Source organism: Ursus arctos, unplaced genomic scaffold (assembly GCF_023065955.2).
Source record: "Ursus arctos isolate Adak ecotype North America unplaced genomic scaffold, UrsArc2.0 scaffold_16, whole genome shotgun sequence".
In the NCBI taxonomy this organism is placed as follows: Eukaryota; Metazoa; Chordata; class Mammalia; order Carnivora; family Ursidae; genus Ursus; species Ursus arctos.
Window position 1 is genome coordinate 21,733,543 of NW_026622830.1, and position 13,933 is coordinate 21,747,475.

Below are 13,933 nucleotides of genomic sequence, written 5' to 3' on the forward strand. Positions count from 1 at the left end.
GAAAATTAAAGTTCTCAAAAGCGACTGCTTTGAACAAATCCAGTTGATTAAGTTTAAAACCCTGCTTTATATCACCTTCTACTGCCAAGGAAACCTTGCAGTCAGGACAGATTTTCCCACAAGTCTAAAAAAATACAAGTTTTCAAGCCAGCCGTTTCCAAATTGAAATAGGCTTTCGTTCATAGGCTATTCTTTGTCTCTTTTACCCCTTTGTTTGGGTTTCACAAGTCTTGGCAACTCTGTTTTTTTCTCAAATTATTCTGGGGCTTAAGGCATGTTTTGCTGAGCCTGTCCCTTCTGTGCAGATGGAGGGCAAGTTCGCCCCTCTATACTTTCCTCCATGGGTCTATGGAACAAGGGAGCAATAGAAAATTTTGAGTTAACCCATATAAATAATTTTATATCAAAATTCCCATTAACAAGTAATTGTTAACAAGTGATTAAGAGCATGGACTTTGTAGCCACACTAGATGGTCTGGGTTTGAATCCAGGCTTCATCACTTAACTAGCTGTGTGACCATGAGCAAATTATTCACCTATTTCTCTGTATCTCAGTTCCTTACACCTTAGGGTTGTTATGATACATACATTAATTAATATTTGTAAAACCCTTAGAACAGTGCCTGGCATCAGAGTAAAGCTCTAAGCGTATGCTAAGAATATTTATGGGGTGACCGGCTGGCTCAGTCAGGAGAGCATGCACTTGATCTCAGTGCTGTGAGTTCGAGCTCCACATTGGGTGTAGAGATTGAGTTTTTATTTATTTATTTATTTATTTATTTATTTATTTATTTTTAAAAAGATTTTATTTATTTATTTGACAGAGAGCAAGACAGCCAGCGAGAGAGGGAACACAAGCAGGGGGAGTGGGAGAGGAAGAAGCAGGCTCCCAGCAGAGCAGGGAGCCCGATGTGGGGCTCGATCCCAGAACTCTGGGGTCACACCCCCAGCCGAAGGCAGACACTTAATGACTGAGCCACCCAGGTGCCCCGAGATTACATTTTTAAAAAAAGATATTTTGATCTCTACCAGACCACTAGTTCCTACTGCTTAAGGATAATCTGTTTCATTCATCTTTTTTGTTTTTCAATTATGTTTTGTTTTGCTTTATTAAGTAATTTCTATACCCAGCGTGGGGCTCAAATTCATGAGCCCTGAGATCAAGTGTCACATGCTACTAACTGAGCCAGCTAGGTGCCCCTGTGTTATTCATCCTTTATCCCCTAGATGGGACTATGGCTGGGTTGATGGGGTGGTATATTGGCTTTAGTGATGGTAGTAGTGGTCCTATTATCAGTTAATTGTACGTGCTAGGATTTATAGGGAAGTTTGGTCCTGCCCCTGAGTGATTAATGTGATAGGGACATGCCTCTCGTTTTTGCTGTTACCACCAGGTGGTAAAAGTCCTTGAAGATAAGCTTTAAATTACGTTGAAAAAGAAACAGGCCCAAAATGAAGTCACCTGTGCTAAGCCCCACATCAACAAACCAAGACTTAATATCTAACCTAATTGCAGTTTCAGCCTTTCCCAGGACTGTGACCTTTAACCAGTTGGTCTGGAATTTCCTGGCCAGCACTTGTAAGGCAGCAGCCTGGTAGACTCCTGCCTTTCCCCAAAGTTGGGCGACTCTGCCTAAAATAATCCTTTTTTTTTGCTATGACTTCCTTGTCTTACCCCCTTTCTGCCTTTAAAAACCTTCCGTTTTGTACAGCTCCTCGGAGCTCCTTTCTCTTCACCTGCTGGGATGCTGCCCTATTCATGAATCATTGAATAAAGCCAATTAGAACTTCAAATCCACTCAGGTGAATTTTGTTTTACAGTAATCAGATTGGCCACTTCCTTTCCTCTGGGCGGGGAGTTGGGATGGAGGATTCTTTTGGAGAGAAGTTTGAAGTCTGCTTCTGTATGGAAACCTGAAGATAAAAGTTCATGGATATGTGTAAGACTGATGAATCACAGACCTGTACCCCTGAATAATACATTATATGTTACTTAAAAGAAAAAAAAAAGAGTTCATGGATAGGCACCCCCAGGGCCCTCTAACTGCCCAGCAATACTGCAGAACTTGGGAAATGCAAGAAGACTACCTTCATATCAGATCTGAAATCATTCCAGGATCTTCCAGATCAGCTTCTTGCCCATTTTTCTCTAAATGGGAAGATGGCCAGCCTGATGGCCTTTTAGGTTTCTTTAAGTTTGGGGTATCTGAAACACCGCCAAGGGTATACCTGGAATACTCATTTGGAGGAAGGCACCCTCACTTCACCAGAAGACCCCCTGCTCCGGACTGTGACGGGACTTCCACGGGTCCTAGGTACAGTCTTTCCTCCCCTCGTCCTTATTAGCACGCCCTTGGCTCTGCTTCTGGTTGCTCCCTTTCTGTAAACTCCGGGACCTGTTGAGGACCATTGGGCTGTCAATGCGCCTGCGCACGGGGGCCTGGTGGCTGCAGTGGCCGGGCTGCCTGGCCCCAAGGTCTGAGCTGTCAGTACGCCTGCGCGAGAGGCCAGTAGGCTGGCAGTGCTGAGCGGACTCGTCCTCAGCGACCGGCGGTCAGTGCGCCTGCGCGCGGTCCAAGCGCCGCGGTTCTTGACTGTGCTGTGCCGGGTGCTGGTTGTAGCCATGCAGGGAGCGGATTCGGATCAGCCCTTCAAGCGGCCCCGATGCGATAGCAGCCCCCAAACCCCGCCAAACATCCGTTCCGCGGCGGCGGAGAGGTCCCCGGGCCCCGAACTCCGCCCAAATCACCAGACCTGGGGCCCGGAGCAGGTGTGCTGCTTCCTAAAGCGCAGTGGCTTCAGTGATCCCCGACTGCTGGACCGCTTCCGAGGTAGCAGGGCTAGAGGGCTGAGGGGCCGGGGGACCGCGGCCCGAGGCGGAGACTGCGGGCCTGAGGAGAGGGCGCCCTCGGGGAGTGAGCTGGGGGCCTCAAAGAGGACCCGAAGCGGGGAAGGGAGATTTGCTCGGGGAGGTACCGAAGGGGGTGGACCTGAGGCGCCGAGCCAGGGTTGACCTGAGGCGGAGAACGGAAACCTGAGGCGGAGAGCCCTCCTGAGCAGGGGCCCTGAAGCGGGGAAGGGAGACCTGCACCGGGAGGCACCCGCAGGGGTGGACCTGAAGCGGGGGGCGCCTTGGGAGGAATGACCTGCGGCTGAGAACGGAAACCTGAGGCGGGGAGGAGAGACCACGCGCGGGGAGGTACAGAGGGGCGCCCAGGAGTGCACCCTGAGATGGAGGAAGGAGAAATGGGGATTCTGGGGTTGGGGACCCGCTGGAAGAAAGCCGACTTTGGGGACTGTGAACTTGGGTGGGGCACCTGGTCTGAAGCTGGTGGGTTTCTTCGGGAACTTGCCACCGCAGCGCCAGAAAGGCGAGACTCGGTTCCTTTTCTTAGTTAGAAGAACGTGTTCCCCGGACCTGTCATTCAGGCACACCGGGCTCAGGAGACCTCTCCGTGCTACTACTGCAGCTCCTTGAACACTTGCCACCTTAGAGTATGTGCTGCTGCTTTCAAGTTTCTGTTTCCTCCCACCATCTCTCAAGGCGGGGTTTTCCTAAGGGAGAGGGGACGTTTTGTTAATCCCTGAACCCCCATTGCCTTACCATAGCATCCCAGTAGGGCTCAATATGTTTGTTGACTGTACTTGTAGAGCTTGGTAATGTTTATGTTTTACTCTCCAAAATCAGTTTCCCCAGTTAAATCTGAACACGGATGGTTCAGCTGACCACTGAACTTCCAGCAGTCCACAACTTGGCCACATCACATGGGGAGATGTGCGGGTTGTGAGTTTTGAGCAACTGGCTCAAGTTCAAGCATCCATCCACTTGAAATCTACTCAACTTCCCCTAATGGATATGAAGCTTAACCTCTCTCTGTCTTATCCTCTGAAGTGTTCTATAGGAAGGTGGTATCGTTTACAAATTTAGTAAACTTCTGCAATTATGGGGTGGAGTCCCATTTGTCTAGGGTTGGAGGAACTTTAGCTGTTTAAAGACTTTAAAAAAACAGCTTGATGGTGTCGCTAATTGTACTTCTCTTTTCTCCTCTCCCCTTTGGTTTTCCTCCACTCTGGATGGAATTTTTCTCTGAATAGCAATAGGTGGGGATGAAGTAGTTTTATATTTTCTGTCTCCAAAATATGATTGACTATGTTGTTGGCTCTCTGTTTCAGTGGTGTTTGGGTTTTTTGTTGTTTTTTTTTGTTTGTTTGTTTTTTTGAGGGAGAGAGACAGAGACAGAAATAGTACCAGAGAGCATGAGTGGGGAGGAGAGGGAGAAGCAGGCTCCTTGCTCAATGGGGCTTGATCCCAGGACGAATCCAAATTGAAAGAAATAAAAAAGTATATGCTGTAAATATTGAAACCATTTTATCTTTTTTTCCCCTCCCTTTTCTTCCAAAGAAAATAATATCACAGGTTTAACACTGCTCCGTCTTAATGAGTCTGATCTTGAAAGTCTTGGGATAAGGTAAGAATGATAAAGTTCACCTTGTAGCCAAGCATACTTATGACCTTTTTATTCACCTCTGAGGGACAAAGCCTATGATCACTGATATTAACCATCCTCATTTTAAACCTACAGAGTGTTTTAAAACAGAATCCCCTGCCTGCTGTTTAACACAGTGTTTTTGTTTGCTTGGTTTTACTGTGCAAATCCTGTGTTTAATATTGCTAATGATTCCTATTTTAAAAATTTTGCTGACAAGCCTTCATGAAGTTTTAGTGATCAACTTTTTACTCTCAAGTTCAGAATAATTGGATTATATGCACCATAAAACATGTAAGAACTGATGGGGAAAATGTTGGCAAGAAAAATCAAGGCTGCAGCCTTATCTTAAACATATTTCTAGGTCTCCCTAAAGCTGTCTCAAGACTGAAATGTATACCTGGTATTAGATTTAAAGATACAATCCAAAGTAGTTTGGCCCTTTTTTGGTTGTATGATTCGAGACAAGTAATTTAACTCTTCAGTTTCTACACCTGTCAAGTGGAAAATAATAATGAGACAATGTACATAAAGCGATTAGCATGTTGGCCCTTAATAAAATGTAGGTAAAGATCCCCTATATAAGGCTGGAGGTTGCAGGGTCTAGATTAGTGTGGATCCACTTTAAAGATCACAAATGAGGGGGCGCCTGGGTGGCACAGCAGTTAAGCGCCTGCCTTCGGCTCAGGGCGTGATCTCGGCGTTATGGGATCGAGCCCCACATCAGGCTCTTCAGCTATGAGCCTGCTTCTTCTCTCCCACTCCCCCTGCTTGTGTTCCCTCTCTCGCTGGCTGTCTCTATCTCTGTCAAATAAATAAATAAAATCTTTAAAAAAAAAAAAAAAAAAAAAGATCACAAATGAGGAGCAAATATTTAAATATTCCTTAAAATGGAGACTTTGTGGGTTGGTTGGTTTGTTTTTTAGAGAATTGGCAACAGTGGTGAAATAAGGTTTTTTCCTTCTGGAATTCCATTTAGCTAAATGTTGTTTGTGGTAACAGTAACCAAAGAATCAAAACAAAGGATTATACTGAATTACTTCATGCACTATTGTTTAGTAGTTGATAATAGAAGTAGATTGTGAGAAAAGATCACCTTAGGACGTTTACCTGAATTTTAATAAATGTCCATTGGATCAGAATCTTTAAGAGTCTCATCTTGCCTTTTTCATAATCATATTTCAGCCCCCTCAGTCCCCTCAAAGTCCCCCTTACTACTTATTTCTTAGATACAATAGTTGCTATTTTAAGTGAACTGAATTTGCTCTAATAGAGTCTTGCTTTTAAAGAGAACCATTTATTTTGTGGACACAAGTACTACTGATTTATTCAACAAATATTTATGGAGGGCCCACTGAATGTTAGGAATTTTTTCTAGGAACTTGGGGGACATGAGTGAACAAAATAGAATTTCAATTGAACATTATCTGGCACACCTTGTTACCTACCTTATAACTCTGAGGTGGATTCTGTAGGAATTTTCAGGGCTGTGTTTTCCTATACAGCAGCCAATAGTTCCATGTTTAAATTAATTAAAATTAAAAGCTTCAGTTCCTCGCCTAGACATATTTCAAGTGCTCAATAGCCACTTATGGCTAGTGGCTACTATGTTGGACAGGGCAGATATAGAACATTTCCATTATGGCAAAATTCTGCTGTCTAGAGCTGCCTTTGAAGATCCCAGTAGGATCGGTCAAAGTTGTTAACAGTGGTACAAGTTCAACCAATTTATTAAATCCCCTCCTTTCCTGTGTGTAAGCTCTTGTCCCAGACTCTGCTTTCTAGGGGGACTCCAGTTTAGACAAGTACTTAAATTTTCTCAGGTTTATGATCAACTGTTGATTTAAAAGGTTTTTCTAAGAAGTAAGAAACATTGGTACATTAAATGTACATATCAGTTGTAAGAAATTTTAGAATTCAGAAATGATGAAATACAGAAATAAAATCTTACTGTAGTCTAACTATGGCCTGTGATTAAAGATTTATTTATTTTTTTTAGAGAGAGAGAGCGTATCCGCATGCATGGTGGGGGGAAGGAGCAGAGGGAGAGGTGGAGAAACAGGATCCCTGCTGAGCATGGAGCCCCACACGGGACTGGATCTCACCAACCTGAGATTATACTTGAGCTGAGATCATGACCTGAGCTGAAATCAGGAGTCGGAGGCTCAACCGACGGAGACACTGAGGCCTCCCCCCTGCCCATGACTACTTTAAATTTTTGTTTAAAGTACTATTTATTTTGGGGTGCCTGGGTGGCACAGTTGGTTGGGCCTCCAACTCCTGATTTTAGCTCAGTCGTGATCTAGGGGTCATGGGATCCAGCCCATGCTGGGCTCCACACTCAGCAGGGAGTCTGCTTGAGGGTTCTCTCCTTCTCCCTCTGCCCCTTCCCCCACTCACATTCAGGGGCTCTCTCCCCCTTTTTCTAGAATAAATAAATAAATCTTCAAAAAATATATATATAATACTGTATTTTTTATAGCCTTTGTTAAAACAAAAAAAACCTCTAGGTTTTGGTTGGCTATTTTTATATACTTTAATCAGTGATTTCTTTTTTTTTTTTTTTAAAGATTTTATTTATTTATTTGACAGAGATAGAGACAGCCAGCGAGAGAGGGAACACAAGCAGGGGGAGTGGGAAAGGAAGAAGCAGGCTCATAGCGGAGGAGCCTGATGTGGGGCTCGATCCCACAACGCCAGGATCATGCCCTGAGCCGAAGGCAGATGCTTAACCGCTGTGCCACCCAGGCACCCCTAATCAGTGATTTCTTTGTGAATAGTTTCTTTTTGGGTTTTATTAAATGATGAATATTGAGTATTAGTTCAGGAAATTATTGGGCAGTGAGATTGGTTTAGGTTTGGTATCTTATGCTATGACTCTTGGTTATATTCAACTATGCAACAATACTTAACCTGACTCAGTTTTAGATCACCTATAAGTACTTCTCCAAGCTTGGCCTTTCCCTGTGCTTGTTACATCAACCTGATGAGGATGATAGGGGAATAGGAAAACAGAAGGTATGCTGCTTTATGATTTATCAGCTGTAATAATGCTTCTGTGTATACCAAGAAAATCATTCTTAGATTTTGTAGTCATCATGAGTCTTAGAGTACAATGTTGTGGCCAATTGTAGTGATTCTGACTCTAAGTCTATCTAGCAGTTTGAGCACAAGATTTATTTTCCGGTCTAATTAGCTAGTAGATTAGTAGATTCTGCCCCTTTGCCTGCTGCTTCTGTTAATAATTAGTCAGGTGTCAAGCTAACTTGCTTGCACCAATAAGTGTAAATGACCCAGGATAATGAAGTACAGGATTTTGAACTGTTTATGTTAAATCCTATTAAATTTATTTATTCAAACCAGAGCATTATGAGGGATTACTGACAAAGGAAGATGGGTACAAGTAAAGGTAAAACTTCAACTATATTTGATTTGTGCTTGAGTCATACCTAGTACGCCCATTTTTCCTGTGCTATGGTTAAGAACATTTATGTACTAAAAAAGGTTGAGTGATTTTTTTCCCCCCAAGGTCACACAGATTCTGTGTACAGATGTGAACCAGTTCTGATTTCAAAGTCCTTTTTTATTCTCACTGTGCTCTACTTCAGAGTCCTGCCTTGAGCCATGCAATTTCAGGGTTGTGAGAGAAGATGCCGACTTCAGTTAGATTAAAATAAGTTTGAAGTATCAATTGAGGACTCAGTAGAGACATAGAAGATGTTGAAGTCTGAGTTACCAAGGGCAGAAGCCTAAAGGAGAGTTTCTAGGGGGGTGTATGTTTGAATTATTAATTGTTCCTTTTAATCTGACTTCTCATTATTTTAATGTAGATAATTTAGAGCTGATTATATACTATTATATACTCTAGGGATTATTATTAAGCAAATAATGATAGATTTACTTATGCTGTTATAATTTTAGTACCTTGGGCGACAGAAAGAAGCTGCATAATTATATCCAACAACTGAGTGAAATTCATGTTGATTCAATGAAGGTAAGAGCGATCAGAGTTTATCATATTTTTTTAATATGAAGTGATATAACTTAGAATGAACACATGTAGAATTCATTTTACTTATATTTTTTAAAAGATTTTATTTATTTGAGGAGAGAGAGAGCACATGCACACACACACAAGCTAGGGGAGGGACAGAGAGAGAGAGAGAGAGAGAACCTCAAGCAGACTCCTCACTAAGGGCAGAGCCAGATGCATGGTTCGATACCAAGTCCCTGAGATCATGACCTGAGCCGAAATTAAGAGTTGGATGCTCGGGGCGCCTGGGTGGCACAGCGGTTAAGCGTCTGCCTTCGGCTCAGGGCATGATCCCGGCGTTATGGGATCGAGCCCCACATCAGGCTCCTCCGCTATGAGCCTGCTTCTTCCTCTCCCACTCCCCCTGCTTGTGTTCCCTCTCTCGCTGGCTGTCTCTATCTCTGTCAAATAAATAAATAAAATCTTAAAAAAAAAAAAAAAAAGAGTTGGATGCTCAACTGACAGAGCCACCCAGGTGCTCCTATAGAATTAATTTTATTTATTTATTTATTTATTTATTTATTTATTAAAGATTTTATTTATTTATTTGACAGAGAGACAGCCAGTGAGGGAGGGAACACAAGCAGGGGGAGTGGGAGAGGAAGAAGCAGGCTCCCAGAAGAGCATGGAGCCCGATGTGGGGCTCAATCCCAGAACCCTGGGATCACACCCTGAGCCAAAGGCAGACGCTTAACGACTGAGCCACCCAAGAGCCCCTATAGAATTAATTTTAAAAAGGAAAAAAAAAATTCATTTTTAAAAAGAATGGAAGGAAGTCTGCTTCTCAGTAATAGGATTGTGGTTGATTTTGATACTTCCAAACAGCATTTTCTTTTTTCTCTTTTTCTTTTTATTATTATTTTTTTTAGAGGGTGAGAGAGAGAGAGAGAGAGCGCACACATGTACTGGTTGGGGGAGGAGGGCCAGAGGGAGATAATCTTCAGCAGGCTTCACGCCCAGCTTAGGCCCCTGAGCTGAAATCGAGAGTTGGGCTTTTTTTTTTTTTTTTTTTTTTAAAGATTTTATTTATTTGACAGAGACAGCCAGTGAGAGAGGGAACACAAGCAGGGGGGAGTGGGAGAAGAAGAAGCAGGCTTCCAGCAGAGAAGCCTGATGTGGAGCTCGATCCCAGAATGCTGGGATCACGCCCTGAGCCGAAGGCAGACGCTTAACGACTGCGCCACCCAGGCGCCCTGAGAGTTGGACTCTTAACCCATTGAGCTACCCAGGCACCCCACAAACTGCATTTTCTAAATTAAGCACAGAATATTTACATCAAAAGAAAAACTAAAATATATTAAGCATACAGAAAAGTGTAAGTAGACTACTACCCAACTTGTTAAATCTTTTTTTTTTTAAGATTTTATTTTTTTTCAAAAGAGAGAGAGAGCATGTACAAGCGGGGGAAGGGGGTGCAGAGGGAGAAGCAGACTTCCTGCTGAGCAGTGAGTCCGATGTAGGACTTGGTTCCAGGACCCTGGGATCATGACCTGAGCCGAAGGCAGATGCTTAGCCAACTAAGCCACCCAGGCGCCCTTAAACTTTTCGTTTTACATAACACTTTTGAGAATCATCCACATCGACACACGTAGCTCCACTTTCCCCTCAGTCACAGAATAACTTTTGAAGTTGTACTGAATTTTCATGTCAATTCCGGTAAACTTTTGTGTCAGATATTAGTCCAAAGGATAGATATATTCCTAAAGTTTAATTTATCAATAGTTGTTTATTTCTCATCTCCTAGCTCCTCTAGACCTTAAAGGCCCTGTTTTTCAGACTCAGTGTCCCAAGAATCATTTTAACAAGTGGTCAACTGCCTAGCTTCCATCCCAGAAATTCTGATTGTGGGAATTTACAGTAAGCCCAGTAATGTGCATTTTCCACAAACTCTTTGCGATGATTCTAATATCATAATTAAAGAAATGTTTCTTGGGGTGCCGGGCTGGCTCAGTCAGTAAAGCATGCCACTCTTGTCCTCGGGATTGTGACTTCAAGCCCCATGTTGGATGTAGAGACTACTTTTAAAAGAATAATAAATGAATTAAAAAAAACTTGAAATGTGTCTTGATTGGTTGGTAACAGAAATTGTACCTTATTGTTTACCCTTTTGACATCTATAGATTAAGAATACTTAGTTTCAGGGGCGCCTGTGTGGCTCAATGGTTAAGCGTCTGCCTTCGGCTCAGGACATGATCCCGGCATTCTGGGATCGAGCGCCACATCAGGCTTCTCCGCTGGGAGTCTGCTTCTTCCTCTCCCACTCCCCCTGCTTGTGTTCCCTCTCTCGCTGGCTGTCTCTATCTCTGTCAAATGAATAAATAAAATCTTCAAAAAAAAAAAAAAAGAATACTTAGTTTCAGACCTGGATGAAGGTGGAGGGTATCTCATTCCCCTTTTCCACCCTCTTGCATGATCATCATTTATATTTTTCATCAGTGGTGTTTTAGGTATTTTTACAGCATTCAAGTTATCTAAGATCCCTATGAGAGTACATATTTCAATTTTACTTTTCCTTGTTAGCCTGCGTATTGTCCATTGAAAATCATGTTTGAAAAAAATTTTCTTTAAGATTTTATTTTTTAAATTAATTAATTATTTATTTTTTAAAGATTTTATTTTAGGCAATCTCTACACCCAAGGTGGGGCTCGAACTTACAACCCCAAGATCAAGAGTCATGTGCTTGGGATGGGTGGGTGGCTCAGTCGGCTAAGTGTCTGACTCTTGATTTTGGCTCAGGTCATTCTCAGGGTCCTGAGATTGAGCTTTACTGCTAGGCGTGGAGCCCACTTAAGATTCCCTCTCTCCCTCTGCTGTCCCCGCCCACTTGCATGTGCGTGTGCACACGCGCACATGCTCACTCTCTTTCTCTCTCTCAAAAAAAGTTGCATGCTCTGAGCCAGCCAAAAAAATAAATTATTTATTTATTTTTAAAGATTTTATTTATTTATTAGAGAGAGAGAGTGCACGTGAGCTAGAGGGAGAGGGAAAGAGAATCTGAAGCCGACTGCACTGAGCACAGAGCCCAACAAAGGGCTTGATCCCATGACAATGAGATCATTACCTGTCCCAAACTGACTGAGCAACCCAGGTGCCCCCTGCCTTTTTTTTTAAGATTTTATTTTTAAGTAATCTCTACACTCAAAATGGGTCTTGAACTCACAACCCCAAATCAAGAGCCACATGCTCCATGGACTGAGCCAGCCAGGTGCCCCATGTTTGAAAATATTTAATGAATGTGTTTAGTTCAGTCCTACAATAATTTTACAGGCCAAGTAGTGGTTTTTACAGCAAGTATTTTGTTTGAAGAATAATCAAATCCTAGCCCTTTCTGAAAAAGTTTCCTCATATTAAAATGCTTCATTCTTTTCATGAAAATTTAAATAGAGTGATCACTTATCGAAGATAATATTTAACAATTTTGTCCTGTAGTTGGAAAACAGTTGCTATCCTGTAATCTATTTTGTCTTTCATGAGAAGGGCAGCATAGGGTGTCCTCTTCAGAAAGGGCATAAATAAGTTTTCTTAAGTAGGTGAGATCATCTCAGATGATCTCTGTGACCCCATTTCACAGTTACAATTTACAACAAAATATTTTTGAGGTTATATTCAAGACAGCAGTTCCATTTGCTCACTTCTGTTCTGTTTTTCATCAGAAACAGGAAACTGTCTAACCACATGTATAAATTATAAATTACAGTTATTGAGAACAGATTTTAAATTTACTAAGTACTTTAGTCAGTGAGTCATTGGATAGCAGTGAAATTGATAGCTTATATGATTTTAGCTTCAGCAGTGCAGCTGAACAAATAATTGATTCCTACTCTAATTTGGTATCCACCTCTTATTCTTTTTTTTTTTTTTTTAAGAACAGCTTTAGTGAGATATAGATATAATTCACATAGCTCACGATTCAATCACTTAAAGTCTACAAGTTGAGGCTCCTGGCTGGCTCAGTCGGTAGAGTGTACAAGTCTCGATCTTGGGGTAATGAGTTCAAGCCCCACGTTGGGCATGAGATTACTTAAAAAAAAAAAAAAAGGTTCTTTATGTATTCTGGATACAAGTCCCTTATCAGATATACAATATGCAAATATTTTCTCCCATTCTCTGGATCATCTTTACTTTCTTGGTGCTATTCTTTAAAGCACAAAAGCTTTTCATTTTGATATAGTCCAGTTTATTTTTTTATAAGTTTTTATTTATTCATTTGACAGAGAGAGAGAAAGAGAGAGAACAAGCAAAGGGAGCAGCAAGCAGAGAGGGAGAAGCTGAGCAGGGAGCCCAACGTGGGGCTCTATCCGAGGACCCTGAGATCATGACCTGAACCAAAGGCTGATGCTTAACCGACTGAGCCACCCAGGCGCCCCTAGTTTTTTTCTTTTTGTTTCTCATGCTTTTGTTATCACATCTAAGAAATCATTGCCTAACCCAAGGTCACAACCTTTTATTCTTGGTTCAGTTTTCTTCATGCTAAATTTAGTTGGCCTCTGAAGCTGGAAATTATGTAACAGCGAGGAGGAGTTATAGTGTTCCACCTAACAGGTGCTAATTTGTGAAATGAATCTTACGTGAGTGAAATGCCTACTTCATGTACTTTCTCTTAATATGTGTTAAATTATAGAATCACCAGCTCTGTATCTTTCTCTGATGGCCCCCTCTCTCTTTTCTCCTGTGTAGAACTGACCACTCCTTTTGTTTCTTTTTCCCCGTTCTCCTTCGCCACTATCTGGACATATATTCTATTATCTTCCCCAGAGGATAGGAATGGTGCCTTATTCATCTCATCCTCAGTGTTTGGCATATATGGAGACACTTCATAGACAATAGGATTGTTTCTTGGCTAGTAACACAATAGAGCATCATATAATCTTTAAAAGTGACAAGTGTAAGGAGTAGTTTATGTTAAATAATACTGGGAGAATAAAAATAACAGATTATAAACACTGATCAAAACACTTTAATATATTCATACTCGTTAAGAGTTGGGAAAAGAATATGAAGTAATATAACTTGAATTACCAAAAAGTTGTTGCCCGACATTAGGGGAATGGTTTAAAAATGTTAGTTCATCATGGAGCACCTAGATGGCTCAGTCATTTAAGCATCCGACTCTCGATTTTGGCTCAGGTCATGATCTAGGGGTTGTGAAATCGAACCTTCTGTCAGGCTCCATGCTTAATGTGGAGTCTGGTTGAGATTCTCCCTGTCCCGCTGCCTCTGCTCCTCCCCGCACTCGCTCACGTTTGCACAGGCATGCACACACACACTCTCTCTCAAAATAAATTTTAAAATCTTTTTTAAAAAGTTCATTAATGAAATGGAGCCATTACAAGGATAATTATTGTGGTGTCTGGCTCAGTCTGTCAGTCTGTAGATCATGCAACTTTTTTTTTTTTTTAGTTTTTTTTTTTA

At 41.9% G+C, this 13,933-nt stretch overlaps 1 protein-coding gene across 5 annotated transcripts in view; it reads left to right on the forward strand.

Moving 5' to 3' along the window:
* Window positions 1-2,497: 2,497 nt before the first annotated feature.
* The window catches only part of SAMHD1 (SAM and HD domain containing deoxynucleoside triphosphate triphosphohydrolase 1), a 67,041-nt gene continuing 55,605 nt past the window's right edge, over window positions 2,498-13,933 (forward strand). For 2 of the 5 annotated variants that reach the window (XM_044385808.3, XM_026503448.4), the window contains exons 1-3: window positions 2,498-2,831; window positions 4,403-4,469; window positions 8,409-8,481. In XM_044385808.3, the coding sequence (XP_044241743.1) occupies window positions 2,624-2,831; window positions 4,403-4,469; window positions 8,409-8,481 (348 nt within the window). In that variant the 5' untranslated portion in view covers window positions 2,498-2,623. Of the gene's footprint in view, window positions 2,832-4,402; window positions 4,470-7,160; window positions 7,897-8,408; window positions 8,482-13,933 lie in introns of those variants that run through there. The other 3 variants (XM_048222313.2, XM_057312535.1, XM_057312536.1) reach the window with 3 other exon arrangements.